This window comes from Andrographis paniculata, unplaced genomic scaffold (genome assembly GCF_009805555.1).
Source record: "Andrographis paniculata isolate CXL003 unplaced genomic scaffold, ASM980555v1 Contig55END, whole genome shotgun sequence".
Classification (NCBI taxonomy): domain Eukaryota; kingdom Viridiplantae; phylum Streptophyta; class Magnoliopsida; order Lamiales; family Acanthaceae; genus Andrographis; species Andrographis paniculata.
Window position 1 is genome coordinate 4,637,083 of NW_026137590.1, and position 25,043 is coordinate 4,662,125.

At 33.5% G+C, this 25,043-nt stretch overlaps 2 protein-coding genes and 1 long non-coding RNA gene across 3 annotated transcripts; all 3 read right to left on the reverse strand.

Moving 5' to 3' along the window:
• Positions 1-3,008: 3,008 nt before the first annotated feature.
• Positions 3,009-4,890, reverse strand: LOC127256472 (protein SRC2). The gene has a single exon (XM_051282497.1). The coding sequence runs from the start codon at positions 4,813-4,815 to the stop codon at positions 3,877-3,879; it is 939 nt and encodes a 312-aa protein (XP_051138454.1). The 5' UTR covers positions 4,816-4,890; the 3' UTR covers positions 3,009-3,876.
• Positions 4,891-8,596: 3,706 nt separating this feature from the next.
• Positions 8,597-15,720, reverse strand: LOC127256449 (uncharacterized). The gene is made up of 3 exons (XR_007839855.1): positions 15,615-15,720; positions 9,846-9,886; positions 8,597-9,488 (listed from the first exon to the last, which is right to left on the reverse strand). It is a non-coding gene; the product is annotated as an uncharacterized LOC127256449 (long non-coding RNA).
• Positions 15,721-21,287: 5,567 nt separating this feature from the next.
• Positions 21,288-23,198, reverse strand: LOC127256250 (zinc finger BED domain-containing protein RICESLEEPER 1-like). The gene is made up of 3 exons (XM_051282154.1): positions 22,968-23,198; positions 22,741-22,815; positions 21,288-22,130 (listed from the first exon to the last, which is right to left on the reverse strand). Exons 1-3 carry the CDS (start codon positions 23,196-23,198, stop codon positions 21,288-21,290), a joined length of 1,149 nt encoding a protein of 382 aa, XP_051138111.1.
• Between the last annotated feature and the right edge of the window lie 1,845 nt (positions 23,199-25,043).

Genomic DNA, 25,043 nt, shown 5'->3' on the forward strand with positions numbered 1-25,043 from the left:
AAAATTATTTATATATTTTAATAAAAATATATTATTTTTTAAATCTAACTGTAATAAAAATAAATACTTTTATAATTTTCAATAACTAATAACAAAAAATTTTAAACATTCTAAACTCAAAAAAACATAATTGAATATATTAGAAACAAGAATAAAATAGAAATATCTTCAATTGTCATTTTAGGTATAAATAACTAATATCAAACAGTTATTTTACCAAACATTTTAATACATACAACTAATCGAATCAGCTAGTCAAACCAGCTAATTGAATCAGCTAACGGCTAACGGCTATCAGCTAATTGCCAAACACGCCCTAAAGTAATTTAAATTTAAACAATATTATGTTTGATTGCATATTAATTTGATATAAATTTTACACTTCATCATCCGCACACTGAGCACAATATCTATTAATCAATTCAAAATTGTTTAATTTTTTGTTTTTTGAAATATTAGTAATACCAAATTTTCGATTACTTTTCATAATGCCACAAAAAATGATGATGTTAAGTTTTTAAAAGGAATTATTTTATCTAAATATATATATATATATATATATATAAAAGAATTTCTACCGTGTTAGATGCATATAGGATTGATTAAAAATTATCATTCATAATAAGTCTTTTATTATGACTCAAAATTGTAAAAAGATAGTATAAAATAATCGGATAAATTATATCAAGTGATTTATTAATTTATTGAGCTCCTCCTACGTGCGAAAATTCGGTAACTTATTAATTAGGTGATGATCCCGACAGATCCCGGACTTAGTGTTTAATTCCTAATAAGTTCCAACAAATTTAACGAACCTGAACCATATATGCATTGAATGACACTTCTTTCGTAATGAACAATATAGATCCAAGTACAATAAAAATATGATCAATGATTTTGATAGAAATATTATTGGAATAATTTGTCCTATTTTAAATATATTTAAACAATATACTGATATTATTATCAAACGACTAATATAATGCTTTTATCTTTTGTTCAAATTGCTGAATTATTTTTCCACTATGGACAAAATAAGATTGTGACTAATATAATACTATCTCCCTCTCAACACTCAACAATTTTATTTTATCTTTATATAGAAAATAATTAATTATATTTAATATTTAATAAATATATACTACTAGTTCGGCTATAATAGTCTCATTTATTTTTTTGTGTGTTGATCTTTAAATATTAATTATTATATAAAAACCTAATACAAATAAAAAAAATGACAAAAATACCGTCTTAACTATATTTGTGCAAAAAATTATACAAATATAAGAATATTTTTTAATGTTAAATAAAATAACACAAAAAGTAAATAAGACCCTTATAATCCAGATAAAGAGAGTACTACTTTTATCTCTATAGCATCACTCAAATAAAAATAGAAATATATATTCTTCTTTTCTATTACATCACCTAATTCTTATATTATCTTACTCAATATTACTCATCTAAATGAAAAATATTGCAACCATGTTTGAGAGGAAAGAAATTACATGTATATGAAATCAAAACTTTATATTACCTACAATTTGTATTATTGGCTATTGGGTGTATATTTGATCCAAGATGTAAATATATAGTTAGAATATATTATGACTATTTAAAAAGAAATTAATCCGTAAGTAAGAAAATGATAGTCAGATTGAAAAAGAAAATTAGAAATAGATATGATTGTAAAATCATTAGTTGAAGAATATAGTCAATATCGAACAATCCAAATGCATATTAAAATTGTACCTAAAACTACAAGTCTCCATAGTTTTGTTCCTTTTTCAATTTTTAAGTAAACTCTATTTTCTCCGAAAAGATTAAGACTTGATTCTTTTACAATAATCATATCGTTATTTTAATAAAAACAAAATCTGTGTTTGTTTGGGATTGTATTTTAAATTTTTCCCCCAAAATTATTAAATCAAACACTTATTTTTCATTTTTTATATTATACTAAAAATCAATTTTACATTCAAAACATCACATCAATACTTATTTATATCACATCATACAACCGTTCAACTTCAAAATTTTTACTATTCAAATCCCAACTCAAAATCTGAACCCCCAAACAAACACCCCCTTAAGATTTTACTCATGATTTTACTATTTCGACTTTATTTTCCCTAAAAAACATCAAATCAAACACCCAATTTTCATTTATTTTATTACACATTTAATATATATTTATATCACATCAAACAACTATTTCAATTCAAAATTTTACTATCAAGTAAACACACCTGATCAAACCTCCAAACCCGATCTTAACTGAGGGGGGAAAACAAAAAGACAAACCCAACCTTTATCAACAATAGCCATAGATACAAATTTCATATCACAAACCGTCATAGACAAGTCCAGACATGGCAATAAACAACCATTTGTAATGTCAAATTTCAGCTCAAAGATTGAGACAAACAAAATTTAACCTGTTAGATCTCATGAGAATTGAACCAAGAGCTCAAAGAGAGCCTAACCTACCGTAGTCGAGCCAAAGTTTATAGACAGAAATGAACATACACAGCTGCACACTTCATTGAGATTTAGCTCATCTGGGCAATAAGATTTCGTAGTCGTAGCTAAAGTTTAACGTCATACTTGGTCATTAAGGAAATCTAAGAATAGTAACAACATAGGTCCAAGGTGGGTTGTCTCGCTAAATCGCGAAGCAATTATAGATGCCTACAGAGGTTCATAAGAAAACACCTTGAGAAATCTACAATGATAGAATTAGGTACAGAGCCGTAAATTTTTACAATTATATATGCCTACAGAGGTTAATAAGAAAATACCTCGAGAAATCTATGAAGATAGAATTAGGTACAGAGCAGTAAATTGATGTTTTTACAATTTCAAATGCCTACCTTGAGAAATTTACAACAATAGAATTGGGTACAGAGCAGTAAATTGGTGTTTTTACAATTATAGATGCCTATGGAGGCTAAAAAGAAAATACATTGAGATATCTACGACGATAGAATTAGGCATAAAGCAGTAGATTATTAATTCCTTTTTTTTTTTTTTTTTTTTTTTTTAAAAATCCAATCACAAAATTCATGTTAGAGATGGGTAAATATTGCATGTTGTGATCAAGAATTCCTATATCGGACTCTACTGACTTCAGAGATCACTAGTGAAATCGTTTTCAAATATAAATTGTTCAGTATTTTCTCACGATTTAGGGTCGATATAAATCAATGCTTACATTATATCTACATGTTAAAATTAACTTGATTTATATCTCAGAGTCAGCATATTTCTAATGAATTAGAGAGGACCGGAAGGATTCGTTTAAGAAAATAAAACTAGTCACAGAAACAAATGAAATCTACTTCTATGAGTTGAAATTGCACCGCAATTGCAACATATCTTTTCGAGTATTATAATCCAAGAGGCAACCTATCCAATTAGTGTAATCTGATGTATGAAAACAAATGCAAACACAAGAATCAAAGACCACCATGTTTCTCGACATAAATCTAGTCTTCAAACAAACTTTTTAAGTGCCACAAGCACAAATATATGTTCCGACAATAATACATACAGAATAGATAACTCATTCCAACCTCAAGAACAAGAACAGACTTTAAACCATCTCAAAGGTGAATACAATCACACCCTTAAAACAGCAGAGATTCGTAGGCACGCTTCAATCCACACATACATACATACATACATACACATATATATATATATATATCTCAACATCATCATCATGAAGGACATAAGTGAACAATTCTCAGTCATCAAATCCTCCAACAGAGAGATATTCAGCAAACATACAAGAACATCAAAACACTATATCACAGGCATAATCTACAGCACACAAAGTTAAAACTAATTACTGCAAATAGAAAGCAATAGAGTTCAATAATCACCATACCGATCATTCCTCGAAGTTGAAGCCATATCACCATCAATTCTGTCACCAGTCTTCTCTTCCTCATGCTTAATACCATCGTCCATTGCCAACCCTGCCATTCCTCCAGTCAATGTTCCCATGGCCAAGCCTGTCCCCATTCCAACCCCAGGCTTCCCAACACTTCGCTTGTGATAATCGTAAGGTGTGTAATCCACCGGAGCACTCGGCCCCGGCCCACCGTAGCCTGACTGCCGCTCGAAGTACGGCCGAGGCGGCGGCGGCTGAGGCGGGTAATAAGAGGAATAGTACCCGGAGTACGAATCGGAATATGAATAATTAGCTTGCGGAGGCGGCGCCGGCCGAGGTGAAGACATCGACGGCTGCGGAGGAGCGGGGGAAGAATACGGACCAGGAGAATATCCTCCGTACGCCATTGGTGGAAGGGGAGCAGAGGAGTAATAGTAATTTGAAGGAGGCACGGTGTGGTAATTCTCGATTGGGCGTTCGATTAAGCCAAGCTTCAGCCTGATCTTGCCGTGTGGACGGCCGGAAGGTCGCCGGAGCTCGAAGGTCCGGAGGCGGAACATCGAATCGTCGGAATCGGCGAGTAGATCGCGAATTTCGAAAATTAGGGTTCCGACCAAGGGTTTGGGGGATTCCGACGGTTTGGAGTGGAAGACCTCGAGCGTGAGGACGGCGTCCCTCGGCGGAAAGGCGAGCGGCAGAACGAACCGCTCGTTCCAGACGGGGCGGGTGGAGCCAGAGTCGTCGGGCTTGGTGGCGAGGCGGCGGTCCGGGTCGACCCAGAGGATAACGTAGGGCTTCAGGTCTCCGTTCCTCCAGTTGACGTTCTTCAGGTGTTTGGCGGAGACGATTGTCACGTCCAGATCGTAGAGTTTTGCCGGCGCCGGCGCCGGTGGGCGAGGGGCGGAGCTACCTGTCATGGATTCGGCGGAGGACCACGAGAGCTGAGAGTGTTTCACTCGGATCTTTGGAATTATTAAAATAATAATACTCCAAGTTTTATTAAGAACGAAATATATATATATATATATATATATTAGGAATGTGGATTAGTTCGAAAGGTGGTGAATTATAAAATTCCCTTTTTTTCATTATTGTTATTGTTTTTTATATTTTTATATTTAATATAAAAAATAATATTCTATATTAAAAAAAAAAAAAAAAACGGACAAATAAAAAGGGGGAAATAATTTTAAATTTTGATAAAAGTGTAGTTCTGAAGCTTACGGGAAGTTCCCAAATATAGCCCAATAGAGATTTATAGAAATCCAAGCCTGAAGAAGAAAATGAAAGCCCAAAAGAAGCCTAAGAAAATATTCATACTTACTTCTAAAACCGATCCACCGTAAAGGTTGTGTAGGTAAATAGATATTGATATAATATTTTGAATATAAATAAATTTATAGTATAATATAAAAAAAAATAATGATTTCATCTGATATATTTTTTTTTTTTAAAAAAAAAATCTAAATAATAAAAATTTATCATAAAACTCACAAAACAATACAAAAACAATCTCAAAGATGTTAGACTTTCTGATAGGGTTTCAATGGAAGTTAATGTGAAGATTTATAGGAGTTTATGAATAGAGTTACTTAGATTGAAAATAATAATAATGAAGGATTAATTAATGATTAAATGTTGAGAAATGAACTTTAAGAAAGGATGTGCATGATCAACTTATGGCAACAATATGCGGCAACAATAGACTTTAATGCACAAAGATGTGCATATTGTCAATGGACATGGATCAGTTATTGATCCGCAAGTTAATATGTTGCTGATTTGACATGATCAACTTATGCTATAGTGGTGACCAACATGTATTTATATATGTTTCATCATAATTATAATACAACATATATTACATTATAATTCAGCATATGTTATCTTATAACACAAACATATGTTGGAATTCGTATAAACATATTGATCACTCATATGACATATGCTAACCAGATCAAATCAATACTATACTGACTTTACTGATCAACACATAATATGCAGTTATTGTCAATATATACTTCTATATTTTTAGTAGATACTCAATATGTATTTTTACATATCTCAGTTACTATTTCATAAACCCGTCTCACATTATTATTGTTGGAAATAATAATTGGTATAAAAATTTTAAAAGTCGATTCTTTAGTGATTGTTACTTATGAGATATGGGATATGGTGTTTTTTTTTTTGCTCCATTATATAAATAGAATGATACCTAAGGAATTTTTGTACCACATGTAAACACTAAAAAAAATGTCTAAATTAAATTAAATATCATGTATTTTGAAAGTGTTGATGCAAATTTTTCAACAATAAAAAAGTAAAATTCGAAAATAAGAAATTATCTTCAAATTTGATATAATTAATGTCTGAGATTAGGAATCTCTAAACACTGTACGGAACTCCTCACACTTAACATTTATTCGTCTTCGAATAAATTCAATTAATGAAATTAAACCAAGTATTTTCTAAATAAGGACTCAATATTGTCGGCAATATCAACGGTGGTGTGTAAACGAATCTTAGCTAAAGTTCAGGTCCTTAAGCCATTTACGCGATATTGCTCATCTGCAAAGATTCGAAATTATGTCTCCCGAAATATTTTCAAACTTACGTGTTCGGAGTAGCTTCTAAAAATGATGCGACGACTCAAAGATTTAAATAAACCACCATAATAAATCATAAATTAAGAAACAAGGCGGCCCGGTAGACATTGCTACCGATAATAAATTAATTTTGACATTTTTCGCGTCGATATATATATATTTTTTGCCAAGTCAAGTCGTATATAAAGATAATCGGCATCCTCCTCACACTATTCGTTCGTCAATCCCATTTTTAAAGAAACTTAATTCATCCTCTCCGCTAACAAGCGCAGCTAAATAGACGAAAATTCTAAAAATTAGACTAAGTATGGAATACATGAAACGAGTGGGATATCAACCAAATTTATCGAAATCCCGATTTATACTCATGCTCAAAAGAATTTCAATTATTGAATAGATTCAATTTCAAACTCAAATTAAGCACAATGAAAATCGATTGACTCGAGAAAATAACATATTTCACAGCTAATTTTATTTTAAATAAAATAAATATATAAATATAGAATAATTTAATTCAAAATAAATTAGACAACAATAAATTAATTGGCATAAATTAAACAACGTAAATTAAAAATCAATATGAATAATTTAAGCCAAAATAAATTAATCCCATATAAATTAATTAGCACACAATACAACACTTATCAATCAAACAAATGTCTGGTTACAATAAATAAATAAATAAGCCAACATCTTCACACAGTAGATTAAACTAATGGTTCTAACAAAAATTAGTTTAAGAAAGAAGGAAGCAGCAAATTAAGGGATCAAATTATATTACAACAATTCGCAGCACATAATCTAACTAAACTAAACTAACTATTGACTTAAACACTAGTCCTATGCTAATATTAAGCGATCTTCTAAACTAAAAAAAAATGCTGGCAAGCAAAAGCGCAAAGTAGATATACTACAGAAATTTAATATGAAGATGATTTACTAAAACTTGCTACAAATTAAGACTATACTCATCTAATCTAATTAAATAAGCCGTTGTTTATCTAGACTAAACTAATAACAAAGACTAACTAAATTAACCAACAAATCAATTTAAACTAGCAATTTCAAAAAAATGATAGCAACCCAGAACTTATTCGACTAAGACCACCAACCTGAAAACTAGTAGCAGTAAATCCTATGACATTTAACTCCACATTATGCTACCAAGATTTCGATCAACTAGAGATACACTACACTAGCCTAATTTAAGCATACATCAGCTTCTAAATCTACATCAAAAGCTGGTCTAAAACTAAAACTACTCAGATTAAGTAATCTAAACTAACAGCAACTAAACATTTATCTCATTTGCAATTAATGAATAAACCCTGCTAAGACAGCTAATTAGAAGAAAGTTAAAATGTGTTACCGTTACTCCCAAACTAATCTGAAAATTAACCTAATGCAGCTATATTACAACTACTAATTTATCTAAGTAGCACATATTCTACTATCTAACAAGTTAGCAATCAATAAATAAGCCGGCATAAATAATCGATAAGGGAATCAAGAACTTCCCTGATTCATGTCTTGCAGCCAGATTTTCTTTTTTTCAAAATTTTTGGTGGTGCCGACGACTTCCCTCCTCACACTTGAATTGTTGTTCGGCCTCGAACAACCTTGATAAGAATCGGAGGGACTGCAATCACCAAATAACAATTCAAAAATAGCACGGTTCATATAGATGTAATCAATTAAAATATGATGCTATAGAACTCCCTTTTCGACTTCTTTGTGGCTTGGAGACTTTCAAAACATTCCCCTCCTCCCACTTATTTCAAAATGAGTGTCGAATCACCATGGAATAAATCTGAGACTTTCAGATTTTGCAACCACCAACAGCAGCTGTTGTATGCAGATTTTTATCGAATGCCCTCAATTATCAATCCTCAAATCGAATCAATTCAACACAGCCTGCAATCAGCCCTTGGAGGCTGTTGTGTCTTGTCTAAATTACCGATTAATCCTAAAATCAACATAAGAATTAAACTCACAACTCATCTTACCCAAATCTCCTAGACACAGTCTGCAATTCACCAATCAAATACCAATTATGTATACAAATTCGATAACTAATTTCAATCTAACCCAAATCCAAATTCCAACATAATTTAATTCCAATCACAACTAAATCCTAAATTAAATATCAGAAGGAGCATAATTAACATAATTACAAGAGGTACAATCCATCCCATAGCAGCCCCTGCAAATTTTCAGATTATTAGTATTATGTTCGAAATTAAGAAATTCGATGAAAATAGGCAAGAGAAGGTGAAATTGAATAATACAACCTTTCTTCCGATGTTTACCGGTGGATTCGTAGGCAGCTAGAATTGGAGCAAGTGGTGTGGTTGGCTTCATCGTCGTAGGTGGGAGAAAAGAGGTTACGGTAAAGAAATTGGGGGAATTTGCGGTAAAAGAATTAGGGCTTGACGAAATTGAAAGAAAATCGGGTGTGAAATTTAGATTTTTCTCAGAATTAGGTGATGAAGATGACGGAAGGAAGGAAGAGATTGAAGGCTTAAGTAGCTACGGCTGAAATTGCGAAAATTTTAGGGAAGAAAGTACTGGGTGAACGATGGAAAAAGGGAGAAGAGAGAAATAATTTGGGGAATAAAGAATATACAAATAAAAATCTTCTTACCTGGAATTACCGACTATTGATTCGAAATCTGAAATCTCTCTAGCCCAAGACTATGGTTTAGGAATTTTCTTAGTAGGCGCCGTCAACAAAATGAACTTTTGCCCAAAATAAAGAAAAATAAATTCATCGTTTCGCCAGGAGGGGCTGGTCTGCGTCGCTTCGCTGCACTTGCCTGAAATTGGCTTCGCTTGCAGACCCGCTCACATCTCCCCCGCTTGTTTTCGCCGCTTCGTTTGCACACAGAGACATTGATGCCGCTTTGCTTGCAGTCACCGTTCTGCTTGCCATCACCGCTGGTTCACAAGGATAGATGTCTGCTTCAGCTTTAAAATTCAATCTGAACGAACAACAAAATATTTTATGATTATTTTGTATCAAAAATATTTTTATTAAATATATATAAAGGGGAGAAAAAGGGAGCAGCATCTCCTAAACCTAATTTTTATTTATTCTAATTATTCTTATTCTTATTCTTATTATTACTATTATTTTATTATTGTTGATTTGTCATTATAGTAATATTATTATTTATTATGATTTATTTATTATATATATAGTAAATATTATTATTATTATTTTTATTATTATATGATTATTACTATATGTGTATTTAGAACACAACTGCACAGCTGCTGCCTAGCCTTTTTTTTTTTTTTTTTTTTAATTTTCTGATTTTCTCCAAAAGATACATTACCGTGCAGGTTTGATCCTTGAAGGATATCGCACTCTCGAAACCTACAAAGCATACCGCCGATGGATTAGATGTTCAAAATAAAATAAAATTCAATGTTAAAATTAAATTAGCCTTAAACTCAATATTTTCCAATTAAAACAAAGATACTAGGCTTATTCCCCGGCAACGGCGCCAAAATTTGATCGAATATTTTTGGAGAGTTTTTTTTTTAAAATATCTTTTAAGATACAAAAAAATGATATATGTATAAAATGAAAATAGGGTCGTGCGTGTTCGTGTAGTAACTCCAAAAACTTCGTCAAAAATAAAAAAATCTCTTTAACCGGTGAGTGTCCGGGTCGAACTCAGGGAATATGCGAATATCCTATATTTAATTAGAAAAAGTGCAATGAGTTAATGCAATCGAGGAAGCTGAAAAGATAAATTGTAGAAATTAAATCTAACTAAAAAGCGATAAAATCTACGTATCTCGAAAATGATGAAGCGAGGCGTTTGTGTCTGACTTCTGTGTTCCTTAATGGCTAGATTTCCATGGATGAAATGAGCGGGATGACGATGGCGTGATAGCAAAAAATATATGTATAATTGCAGGGTGGCACGGGGAAATAAGCATGATCGCATTTGCTCGCTTAAGCCGATTCTCGACTCGGTTGGTACTTGACCTTAGGGGATTTACAACGAGGCTTCAGCGACACCCGACGAAGAACATTATAAGCAAGAAACCCTACTGTCACTAGGAATCTCTGTTACCCAATAGACCACCGCCTATGCCCCATGAATTATTCTTCCAACTGTTCCGCTAGTGGCTCTACCCCTTTTATTACCTCTCTTTAATCGGAATCGAATTCAGAACATCAACTAAGCAGGTCGACAAGGCTCCCGCGTACTTAGCTACGTTGAACTACCCGGAAACCGCTTTTGACGCATAACAGGGCTGAAATAGTCGATTCTTCTATCGCCCTTCCGCAACCTTGTCGAAATCGAACTTGAACAATTCAAATCGAACATGGAATTTTTGGGTAAAGGTGAGGTGGAGAAATATGATAGGAATTTTACTAGCTAAAATACTATGCTGAAATTAAAAAAAAAAGGAGAGAAAATCGGTTTGCTCGCGACACAAAACCGAAAAATCTCGTATTATTAAACTAGATAAAAATACAGGAGAATAGAAAATGGAGAAAATGGAATGTATATTATTGTGTATATATGGTGTATCATATGTATATGGTGTATCATATATGTATGGTACAATTAGAGGGGATATTTATAGGGGAAAAAGCTTCTAGAAGCTTGGCGGTTACAACTAGCAATAAATAACTACTTCTAAAAATAACTACTAACTACCTCTGAAAATAATCATAAATAACTAACTCTAAAAAATAGCTACTAATATAACTACTAATAACTACCTATTTTCTAGAAGGTTCTAGAATAAAAATTACACAAAAAATACCAAAAAATTGGCTAAAAAGTAGTGCAAGAATTAAATATGGGAGCTGAGAGAGAGCAGAAATAAATGCACAGCTGAGGGAGTCCGGACATTAAATGCAGCCGTTGACCTAGCGGCAATAAATGCAGCGAGAATTAATGCAGCCGCCGCTCAAATTCCGCACCAGCCGCCGCTTTGCTCACTTCCACGCATGGTCTTCCGCTCCGCTCACATTTCCGTGTCAGCCGCCGGTTGCCTTCCGTGCCAGCCGCCATCGCTTCGCTCACTTCAACGCCAAAGTTTCCGTGTAGCCGTCTCTTGTTTCCGTGCAGCCGTCGCTTGTCTTCCACGCTTATAAATACAGCCGCCACTCGCCTTCCGCGCTCGCTTGCCTTCCGCGCGGCCGTCGCTTGCCTTCCGCGCTCGGTTGACTTTGACTTTCACGCGTTGACTTTCTGACGTTGACTTTTGTTGACTTTCAGGCGCGGTGACTGTTTTTTTTTTCGTTCTAAAGCTATTTTTTCACTTTTTAAGGCCAATTTTGGACTCCCATATCAGTTTTCACGCATTATTTCACCTATATAAATAAAGAACATCTTATAAATATTTATTTAAATAAATAATACTTATTAAATAAAATTAATTTAGTTAAAATTAAATACTTAAATAGCACATAAATAATGTCAAAAAATATAATTCAAGAAACACATCAATTAATTTAATTTATACACCAAAATAATTATAAATTACACTTAGAAACTAATAATTTAATATTATACAAACAAGATGAAATTAATACAATTATTAGAATAAATTAACATAAATAATATCAAAATTCGACATAAACAAATAATTAAATAAATGAATATAAGCTATAAAATATGGAAAAATCAAGAGTTATCAGGTACATAAGTAAATTGGAAAATAAATGCTAGTTGTTTGAAGATGATTGAAGATGCCTTGCCAGTTGTTGACCCCAATCCTTAAATATTCCTCAGAAACCATACCTGGAACCGTCGCCCGAACGGTTACATCGCCTTCTCACAACCGTCTACTAATTCTTCTTTTGCTGACACGTGTTCTCAACCGCCTTACCAACCGCGTCACCCAACCAACCAAGCTACCGCTCTCACTCGATCCCCGCAGCATCCGACCTCTACAACAGCCGATTTGCCCTCCCAACTGCGGACCTTCCGACCTGCTTGCCCGACTGCAAACGAACCGACCTGCCTGTCCGACCGCCGACCTTCCGACTTACTTATCCGACTGTGAACCAACCGTCCTGCCTGTCCGACAGCGGATCTTTCGACTTGCTTGTCCGACCGCGGATCTTCCGACTTGCGGACCATCCGGCTTGTGGACTATCCGACTTGCAAACCATCCGACTTACAGACCATCCGACCTGCGGACCATCCGACCTTCAGACCATCCGACCTACGGACTGTCCGATTTGTGGACCATCCGACCTGCGGACCATCCGACCTGCGGATTTCCTTAGAAGGACGTCCGGTTCAACCGATTATCCTGAAGTACCCCTTAATTAATCTAGCAGACCCAATTACAGGCCTACATCTCCCTCTAGCTTGGGCCCTTTAACCTAATTATAAAATTCATACGTAAGAACTTGCCCGCTGCCATCGGACTTTCAAACGCCACTCCTCAATCGTTGTTTGGAAGTTCGCAATCTATATACCAATACCCTTCTGTAGAACCGCCTCTGCAACTGCAACCAGTTACCGCAGCACAGTGTTTGCCACAAAACTCTTCACCTTCGCTACGGGCTTTTGCTGTCTCTCAATCTCTGCAACTCCAAATCATGGCAAATCAATACATACCTGCACTTCCTTTCGACGGATCAATTCCAGAAACATCATTTGTTACTACGAAAATGCTCACTCCTACCATTCGCCCATACTGCACCACTCCGGAAGATTCCAACCGGATGAGAGAGATCTTGGAAGCAGGAAACCCCCTCGCTGTCAATAATCCCAACTACCACGCTATCTGTCTTCATGACAGTATCAAAACGCACCTGACAGATCCCAAAGATCCGTACCGCACCTGGTACAAAAGGGTAGCAGAACGTTTTCGAGATCAATGGAAACGCCAACAAATCGACCAGGCAATACTGTTATCTACTCTCCCATGTCATTTACATGAGAACGTTCTTTTAGCGATGTCGGCGTTCTGGTACTCGGAGATGGGTGTCTTCCTCCTTCCCACAGCCCCCATTGGCTCAACACTCATGGATGTGGCCATGATCGTCCATCTTCCAATTGTAGGTGAGGACCCTGTAATAGGAGCCCTAGATGGACAAGAGCCCAGTGCAGACCACTTGGGCTGGTCTCTGACTGGCGTCAAAAATGGAAAACGGCATCTGATGGAAAATGAAAGATCATAAAAACTTCTTGTTGGCCAATTAGGATGCGCCATGTGGCATCATTCAAAAAGGAAGCCGAAGTCACTCCTCCCCTATAAATAGGAGCTATGGCCAGTTCATTTGACACACCAAAGTTGCATCGAGGATTCAAGCAAAAGGGTAAGTCTCTAGACTCTCTCTGTATTGTTCTTCATGTTATCTGTGTCCTTCGAAGCGTTCTTCGTTGAAAGTCACTGATTTGGACAAATGATTCAATATTGGTTGACGAATCGATGGAATTAATGTTTTTCGTCGTATGCCCGAGCTGGATGAAGGATTAAAGCTCTCAAAGCCGTTGAAGAATTCGTCAAAGCCAAGGGAAGGTTTCCGAAGTTCCTCTCAAAGCTTCAAAATGTTCATTGCGATCTTCAACGAAGTATTAATTAGCCCATATTCGATCCAAAAGTCAAAGGGACACGTCGCCAAAAGTGTTATGGAGCACTAAATCCACCTCTTCAAAGATCAAAGCTCCAAAAGCCGTTGAAGAATCCCTCAAAAGCCAAAAAAGAGCATCCAAAATTCATCCCAAAGCTTCGAGGTGTTCATCGCGTTCTTCACCAAAGCATCAACCAGGCCCTCTTTGATCCAAAAGTCAAAGGGACACGCCGCCAAAAGTGTTATGGAGCACCAAATCCACCTCCTCAAAGATCAAGGCCTCGGATCGTTCCAAAAAGACATCAAATCCAAAGTCCACGATTAAGTTGCCCATAAGGAGACCAAAGTCCTCCAAAAACTGCAAAGTCAAAGCAAAGATCAAAGCCATGGATTGTCTAAAGAAGACATTAAATCCAAAGCCGATGATCAAATCGCCCACACGGAGAACAAAGCCCTCTAAAAGCGGTAAAGCCAAATCAAAGATCAAAGCCTCGGACTGTCCAAAAACGACATAAAGTCCAAAGGCGACGATCGAATCGTCCACACGGAGACTAAAGCTCTAAAAAAGGCGGCAAAGCCAAATCAGAGATCAAAGCCTCGGATCGTCCAAAAAAGACAGCAAATCCAAAACTGATGATTAAATCGCCTACACGGAGATCAAAGTCCTCCAAAAGCCGGCAAAGCCAGATCAAAGATCAAAGCCTTAGATCGTCCAAAAAAACACCAAATCCAAAGCTGATGATCAATTTGCCAACATGGAGACCAAAGCCCTCCAAAAGGTGGCAAAGAAAAATCAAAGATCAAAGTCTCAGATCGTTTAAAGAAGACATAAATCCAAAGCCGATGATCGAATTGCCCACACGGAGACCAAAACTCTTCAAAAGGCGGCAAAACCAAATCAAAGATCAAAGCCTCGGATCATCCAAAGAAGACACCAAATCCAAAGCTGATGATCAATTTGCCAACATGGAGACCAAAGCCCTCCAAAAGGCGGCAAAGCCAAATCAAAGATCAAAGCCTCAGATCGTCTAAAGAAAACATAAATCCAAAGATGATGATCAAATCGCGTACACAGAGATCAAAACCCTCCAAAAGGCGGCAAAGCCAAATCAAAGATCAAAGCCTCGGATCGTCCAAAGAGGATATCAAATCCAAAGTCGACGATTAAATCGCCTGCATGGAGACCAAAGCCCTCCAAAGTCCGGAAAAATCAAATCGAAGACTAAATCTCTTCGGATCAAAGAAGCTATAGAAAACCAAGTTGAAAAACAAATCGACGCGAAAGGAGAATTAAAGGACCCATTTAGACAATATGACCCGCTTTAAATTCAAATCAAATATAATTTATACATATTTTATGTTTATTAAAAATAACAAAATTTTTTTGTCTACACCACAATATATATATATATTTACGGTCTTAGAGTCATATTTTCCTCAATTGATTTTGTCTTTACCATTCTCTCGTCCATTAATATCTCATTGTTTTAGGTTTAATTTTGAAAAAGTCTCAAAGTATAACCAAATTGGATTAGAAAAATATTACCTTGTTCCCAAAGAAATCTCAAATGAATCTGGGCATTGGCTCATCAGAAGCTAAAGAGTGTTAGCACTGACATCGAATGACTAGCTTGTAAATAGGAGAAGGAAACACTGTCATCAGTGGTTGGGGAGGGTATTGTTGTATCGAGATTTAAAGTGGGATACCAGAGAACCGTCACTGGATATCTTGTCAGGATTTCTAGGAGGAATCGGATGAAGACATGAAGACATACGGAAAATGACAAAATGGATAGACGAATGTGGCGAAAAATTGGGAGAGAAACACAACAAGGTATAAAGCAAAATGAAGGAGATGAGACAGACATTTTCAGTGCAGACACGAATGAGTGATGGAAATGACCCTTTTGTAAGAAATATTTATACATACCCAATATCTTTTTTTTTTTGGGGGGGGGGGGGGAGGTGGGTCAGGGTGCAGTATTCCCAAAGTGAATTAAAAATAACAGACAGAAGAGTTGATGTAACAATTTAATGAGTGGGGTATGTTAATTGAGGAGCTTTAGTTGGATTAATTATTGAATAAATGAGGTAGATTCAAGAGGGAAAAGAGTTATTGTTTGAAGTATTTCGCTACTTTGTGTTATAATAAAGTGTTTATTTCCATTTAATTTGATGATCTCTTAAAGATTTTGTTGTTTGATCTATTACAACAATCAAACAGGAGATCTTGTGGAAACTTGCTATAATCCGGTTGACCCAATATTGAAAGATTACAAATTAAAAATTTTGGGCTACAATAAACATTAAATCAAAATACTTATTTTTTATTTTTTATATTCCATTATAAATTAAATTTATATTTAAAATATCATAAATATATATATTATATATTATCGAGTAACTTCTTTAATTCAAAATATTACACATTATTGAGAATTAAGAACTCTAACTCTCAAATATACAATCAAACACATGTACTTATAAATACTGTATATTATAAATATTATAAAATTTATATTTATTTTCATCAATATTATTATATAAAATTCAAATTAAAAAATTTAAAAAGTCTTGACATACATAATTTACAACAAAAAAAAATTAAAAAATGTAGTAGACATATCAAATGGATGAATACAATATATTTCTTTTTAGATTCTAGTTTGATCTTGCAATATTCATTATTTTTTTCCACCTTCAAATCAGTAAATTAAATATTTTATTTAATATGTTATATAAAAACTATTGTTCATCAAAATATTATTTATTTATATCACAAAATACTATTTCAATTCAATTCTTTAATATTATCATACTTCAAAGTCCAAATCCTTTTTATGAAAAAAATAAAAGCAAAAAAAATAAAATAATAATAATAAATAAAAAATCCACACCATATATTAATGGTGTAGCAATTAGAGTAGTATCTAAACTTAATTTCCTAATCATGATTGGTGAATGAGAGGTTTAATTTTGTGCATCTCTTGTACTCTCAGCATAAGTTATGTGACTTATATATTTTGATTACAAAAATATTTTCAAGAAAAAACTCCAAATATATTATGATACAAAAAAATATAATAAAATTGTAAAGTTATGACTTGCTTGTTTGAAATTTGATTTAAGATTTTTAATTGAATAATGATTTAGATCTTTTCTACGATATAATATTGTATATTGATATAAGTTTGTCACAAATATATAATACTCATTCCATCCCACTTTCTGTATTTCACATTTTTATTTCTATTTGTTTCACTTATTTTTTTTATTTTTTTGGAAAAAAATTATACACTTGTATATTAAATTTTTTAATTTATAAATTCTAAAATTTTAATTAGACTAATTAATTATCTTAATTTTAATTTAAAATTATTTTTATTATACTATAATTATTTTCACTACTATATTCTTAATTCTTTACTAATTATATACTCCTAAATTCTCGTGTCTATAGTAGTCGGAACACGACGGGGGACACGATAGCCGGGAGAAAGTAATTTACAAAAAATAAAACTCTCAAATAAATAGAATATGTGTGGTTTATTTATTTACTCTCTCTCTCCTAGTGAAATTTCTTCCTACTATATTCAATCAAAAGCATAAATAAACTTAAAATCCTAATCACATGTTTATTTTTAATTATTTATTGATTAATGAATTTAAAATTAAAAGTATTATTTGATGGAGCTCAATTTTATGTAATTTATTTTTAAAGTTATTTGTTTGATGAGTTTATAAATTAATTGTACGGATGAAAAATTTATTTAATATACTGACTCGCAGTAGCATATTTATCTTATCGAAAATATCGAAAATTTTGATATTGGTACCGTATCAAAATTTACAGTACGGTATTGGTATAACTTTTTTAAAATTTCAATATTTCGGTATAATACTGTACCAATATTATTTTTATTAAATAATTTAATTACTAATATAAATAATTAATTTTTTTAAATAAAAAAATATGCAATACTCTTTGACCCTAAATCCATATAATTTTCACATTTCACACAACACAAACCACCACCAGTATCGACGAGTCGACAACTTCAGCCGTCGGCCGCCCTGCCCTACTCGACTTCACAAGTCTAGGTAACTTCCGGTACTAATTTTGTTAAAATTTTGAATGGTGATTGATGAGAGAGACGGATTATTATTATTTAGTTAAATCTTGTTTTGGACTGTCGGCAACGTCTCCGGCTACAGGTCGTTGGCCGGGGGAGGATGGCAGAGGGTTGGTTCTCTCTCTCTAAATGTATTTTTTTGGGTATAATTGGTATATACTTGTATAGTATCAGAATCAAAATTTTTGATATAAATGGTATATATTGACACCATACCAAAAGGTTCGGTATACCGAACATACCAAAAGTTTTGGTATAACTAGTATGTATTTTTGCTATACCAAAAGTTTGATATGGTATCAGTATTGATCGGTATTTTGGTACGGTATGGTATATCATCCTTAATTAATTGAGCATAATTAGGCTTAGTGGGCTAAACAGAACTGTTGGGAATGGGCCAACTTAACACTAGTATGATATTGTCCGCTTTGGGCTGAGCCCGCACGGATTTGGTTTTGGACTTCTTCCAAAAGGCCTCATACTAGTGAAGTTCATTTGGGAGTTATAATGTGTGAATTTTTCTTCACAACTTTCAATATGGGACTTGGGTTTGCACCCCAACAATCATTCCCTCAAACTAAAGACCAAACCAATGGGCCTTCTCTGCCACCTTGTACTGCCTATCACAAAGGGATCAGCTGCCTGACCACCACAACTGTCAGGACTGACCCAACGCCGCTAGGAGACTTTCGTCACAAGGCACCTCTGCAGGTCATGAGGGCGAGCCCACCACCACAACCAATGCTCAATGCCATCCAGTTCACTTCACCAACGAACCGGACTCTGATACCATTGTTGGGACTAGGTCAACTCAATACTAGTATGATATTGTCTGCTTTTGACTGAGTCGGCATGAATTTATTTTTGGACTTCTTGAAAAATACCTCATACTAGTGGAGTTCATTTGGGACTTATACGGTGTTGATTTTTCTTCACAACTTCTAATGTTGGAGTTGGATTTTCACCCCAACAGGAACAATTGGATTAGAATTTGTGGATAATAACACTTTAAAAAATTAGCTCATTCTCATACATTGCTTAATACACCAAAATTTGATGTGTTTTTATAATTAATCTCGTATTGAATAATGAATACAGAAGTGTGATTATAGTAAAAATCAACATTCCATTTTCTTATTGTCTCAAGACAAGCTCAAAGACGAGACTAATATTTTTCAAGCCTACGAGATGAACGATCATGTGGATGCATTCGAAATTTCAATTTCAAATGATGGAATGACAGCCAAAGTAATGGCTGTCCGTTACTTCCGCATGGGTGGAGATACCCATAAAATGACAGCCCTCATCTATTTTCGACATAGAAACTATTTTCTTGTCCTCTCTTCTCTTTATTTAGGTTTTCAAAAAATATATTCATCAAGCCTTTTATGGTATTGTTGGATTCTTGTTTCATGTTGTTTGCTGAAGGTTTCACTATTGGAGTGTCACATAACTTAGAGATGTAGCTGTTTTATTTTTTTATTTTTGGAACAAGACCTCATTAATCGGATACACTATCAAAATATAATTATTTTGCAGAATGATAGCTACTCTCGACTTAACTTTATTGTTGAAAAATATAATTTATGATATTTTACTTTCACAATCTTATATTTTTTTTTATTAAGGTCAAACTTGTTAGTATAATAGTAATTTTTATGATTATCATCATTTATCTTAGTGAATAGAGTAAATAATATTGAACGGTACAATTCTATTGTTCAAAGTAAACAGTCCTATTGACAACATATCTAGAGTTGTTAACGAGCCGAGCCAAGACAAATTTTGAGTGTTCGTGTTCGTTCGTTAAGCTTAACGAACAAGGCTCGAGCTCGTTCGTTAAGCTTTCGAGCTCGTTTGTAGTGTTTGAGCTCGGCTCGTTTAAAAATTTTAATGTTTGAGCTCTTGTTCGTATTCAGCTCGATTAGGCTCTGTTGGGCTCGGTTAAGCTCATTCGAGCCCGTTTGTCTCATTTTTTTTCTAATTAAAACATGCAACAAATCATAATTCATAAATAAAATCAAAAAAATAAAATAAATAAATAAATCCACTACAAACTTAATTCCAATACAAACTTAATTCAACATAATCCAATCATATTTAACTCAAATTTAATCTAATATAATCAAAGCAATTCAACACAAACTTAATCTAACATAATCTAACACAATACAACATCCAAGTTAATCCAATCTTATCCAACACAAACTTAATCCTACATAATCCAACACAATCCAGCATAAACTTAACATCAACACAATCCAACATAAACTTAAACTTAACATCAACAAAATCCAACATAAGCTTAAATGAAAATACAAAATTTTCAAACATAAAATCATGATACGTCATCAAACCATCGATGCATCAAATGATCGTATCTTTAACGCTGAAAATCTGCAAATATTAGTATATACATATGTTAGTATATCTAAATATCAATTAAGTACACTTCTAGAATAAAATAAGTACCCGAACATGAAATCATGATACGTCATCAAAACAATCGATGCATGAAATTATCGTATCTTTAATGCTAAAAATCTGAAAATATTAATATATACATATGTTAGTATATTTAAATATAAATAAAATGCAACTATAGATCATAAGTATAAAATACGTACCCAGAAATAAGTTACCAAATTGCTAATTTATCAAGGAAATACGCCTTTAGCTTTGAAAATTTACAAAAATAATAAATACAAATATCAACATATGTAAAATAAAAATAAATGGCTAAATTAAATATAACCTGAAAGTTCAATTTCTTTATAGTTAAAAAAACTCCTTAGCATCCAACTATTCTTGTAATAAAAAATAAGATTATATTAATTTACTTTAATATAAAAAATTAAATAAAGAAAATAAGAAAAATATTACCTTTTTTATGGAGTATTTTTTAAGGCCATGCAAATTTCTAATACAATCATTTTCACAAAGTAACATTTGCACCATATCAACCGACATAGAAGTCCGACGATCATCAATAACTCTACCACCGGCGCTAAACATAGACTCAGAGGCCATTGTGGTTAGAGGAATAAATAATATATCACTTTCCATCATTGCCAATACTCGAAACCTCAACTTTCTCCTTTCCACCAACCCAAAACATCAAGGTTTGCATTGGCATCGCAATCATATCTACTTTCACTCAAATAGAAATCCAAATCAGAATTTTGTGGTGGAGCTTTATTAGACTTAATCATGTGCATGTTAAAATTTGCTTTTCCGGTTAAAACTTCACTTCTAACTCCACTAAATTCCAAAGAGTTAGAAGTCGAAGACCCTCCAATTTCAGAATATTTACGTTTCGATACAATCGTAGGCCTCTCTTTAGAAGTGTAGCTTGTGACATACTCATCATAAAGATCATACAAAATCTTCTTGATCTCACTCACGTAAGTTGAAGCTTCATCCTCACCATAAATTATTGGAAAAGCAAAATCAACAAGTTCCATTTTATATCTTGGATCTAAAATAGCACCCAAAGATATCAACATATTACTTTCTCCCCAATACTTGTCAAACTTCTCTTTCATTCTTAATGCCATAGACCTCATATGAGAAGAATGATGTGAGGATTTCTCATTAAGAAGCTCTTTAATCCGATACAACTTAGGGAAGAAAATATTAGCCTTTGGATATTCAGACGCATAAATCACATTTGTAATGTCATGAAAAACTCCTAAAAATTGGCAAACATCTTCCACTTGGCTCCATTCAAATTCAGTCGGCACATAAAGAAATCCAACATCAATATACATATCTTTAAACTGTAAAGCTGAAGCTAACATCATATAAGTTCTATTCCATCGTATTGGACAATCAAGAAATAACTTCTTCAGAGATAAAGAGAGTTGCTTTTTTATCTTACTAAATTCAATGAGATGCGCTTCAGAATTACACAAATACTTTATTCCATCCTGTACACAATCAATCACAGAACCAATCTCATTAAGACCATCTTGAACCAACAAATTCAGAATATGTGCACAACAACGAAAGCGAAATATCTTTCCCCCAATACTTAATTTTTTTCTTAGCAACAAATCATCTTTCAATCTCTTCACACAAACATCATTGTAAGAAGCATTATCAACTGTGATACTAGACACTTTATTTTCAATTTCCCAATCAATGAAATATCTACTAAGTGCATAAGCAATAATAAAACCTGTTTGTGGGGGTGGAAAATTACAAAAATTCAACACTCTCTTTTGTAATATCCAATTGTCATCTACAAAGTGTCCAGTCACCACCATATATTGAACCTTTTGATTCGACTTCCACAAATCAATTGTAAGACTAATTCTTGTAACACCCTTTAACATTGATTTCAACTTATTTTATTTTATTTATTTATTTATTTATTTCAGATTCAAAAGTAGTAATGCAATCTTTCTTCAAAGTATGCCTACTATTGTTTTGATAAAATAGAGAAATAGCTTTCAAAAACTTATTGAAAATGGAATCATCCATCATAAAAAAAGGATATTCATGAGTTAAAATCATATGGGATGTAAGTTCCTGTACCTTAGCATGATCGTACCGATAATTGGCAATCGAAATGATCCCTTCAGAATGAGATTCAATGGTGAAAGACAGAACCTGTTGTTCCGATGGTAAGGATGTTTTAATGCAACTCTCCAGATGACACTTGTAAGTAGTTTTCGTTCATCCCGGATTTCTTGAGAAAATCCTTTTACAATGAGTGCATTGCACTTTTAGTGACCCATTAGGTTGAGTTATTTCCTTCATACCTTGCCACACATATGATGTCTTAGCTCAACTTTTTTTTTATAAACCTCCCTAGTTTCTTCCAACGTTTCTTCTTTATCATTCTCATGTCTATCGGCAAGAATCTCCAAATCGACATCATCGTGCATTTCATCATCTTCACCTTCATCAATGGGAACTTGTTCAACAAGATGATCAGCAGATTCCATAGTAGGAATAGTAGATGAACCTGGTTGAAATTGACTTTGAGACATAGCTACAATTACAAATAAAAATAATATTAGACAAACAAATTAATTTATTTATTTTTAATCATATATATAATATATATTTTAACAAAATATCACATAAATTTATATATGAATATTTATTCATAAATACTAAAAAGAATCAGAAGACTCAGAGCGGTGGTTCTAGAAATTCAATCATCAAGTTTATAATATATATATGTATATGAAAACAGAAAAATACAGGAAACAGTAGGTGGTGAAAAAAAATTATAGATCCAACTATCTACTAAATGACATCAATAGATCCAAAAAACTGAAATAAATTCAAACTTACCGGGTGGAGCTCGGACTAGGAGGATAGCAGCAGCAGCATGGTGGAGGAGGACAGCAGGCGCAGTGGAGGAGAAAAGCAGCAGCGGCGCGGTGAAAGAGGACAACAGTAGCGGCGCAGTGGACGAGAACAATAAGCACGGTGGAGGAGGACTACTGCAGCAGCGGCGTGGTGGAGGACAACAGTGGTGTTATCAAAGGAATAAATAGTGTGAGCGTGAACGGGCAGGCTGGTGGTGGTGTCGTGTGGGAAGGGAAAGATGTATAATTATGGTTGTAGAAATTGGGTGGGAATGTGAATTATAAATAATTAATAATTTGTATGTTATTTAGTTATGATATATATATATATGAATGATACTTTACTTAAGAATTTAGGATTATTTTTTAATCAAATTTGAAATTTAAAATTATTTTGAAATGTGAATTTTTTTAATATATATTTAATTTATATATAAGTTGAAAATTGGAATTCTTTTATTTTTTATTTTAAATTAATAATTTATTTATTTATTTATAAATTATAATATTTATAATAAATATATTATTTTAATGAACGTTCGCGAACAAAGCTCGGGCTAGCTCGTTAACTAAACGAGCCTATTTATGTTGTTCGGCTCCGCTCTTAACGTTCGCAAACGAGCTTTAACCGAGTCGATTCGAACCGAACCGAGCCCGTGTTCACGAATGACTCGTTCATTTAACAGCTCTAAACATATCATACGAAACACATAGGCGACATTAAATTTTTATATGGTTTAATGCATGTATGGTTGTAAATTGATAGTGTAAAGTCCAAACTATGCACTCGGATATTATTAGTGAAATAATTTAGGTTATATATAGTACTCCTATAATTCCATGTATAGGTTAAGTTTTGCAACACACTGGGTGAATTATTGTGTTATGTCAGTCTATTATGTATATATTTTGTTAATAGTACATTTTTTATAGCTTCGATTGAGTTTAAAGGTTTGATTTTTATTTTTTTATATCTATATAATATTTGATGTGATATTTTATATAAAAAAAGTATATATATATTTTAAAAGTATAGAATCTAAATAGTAAAAAAAAAAACTATGTAGAAATTAAATAAACATACACAAGAGTTTTGAAAATATTGTGAAATCCAAGCTAGAACATGGAGGAGTAATGAACATATAGCTCCTTGATCGCCCCTCAACTTGTCTGTATAGTTTTTGAGCTGTTTGCCCTAGAATTTTCTTGGGGCTTTACTTTATACAATAATGGTACTCATTATGATGTTACTTCTGAAAGACGTACTGAAATGAATGAATTGAAGTGGAGAGGAGAAGGGTTTTATTTCGGTGTGGGTCGGGTTGATTGATCAAATCTGGGTTAAAGGGTTTGGATTGTGGCTGAGCTCGGGTCACGGGTCGGACAAAAAATATCAACATTCTTCACATTTTTTTGCCTAGTCATTTATTTGAGGGCTGCTCTTGTAAGGATACATCATAACCAAGTGACCATTTTCGCCTTGTAGATTCGCATGAAGATTGACCGAGAAGATTCACC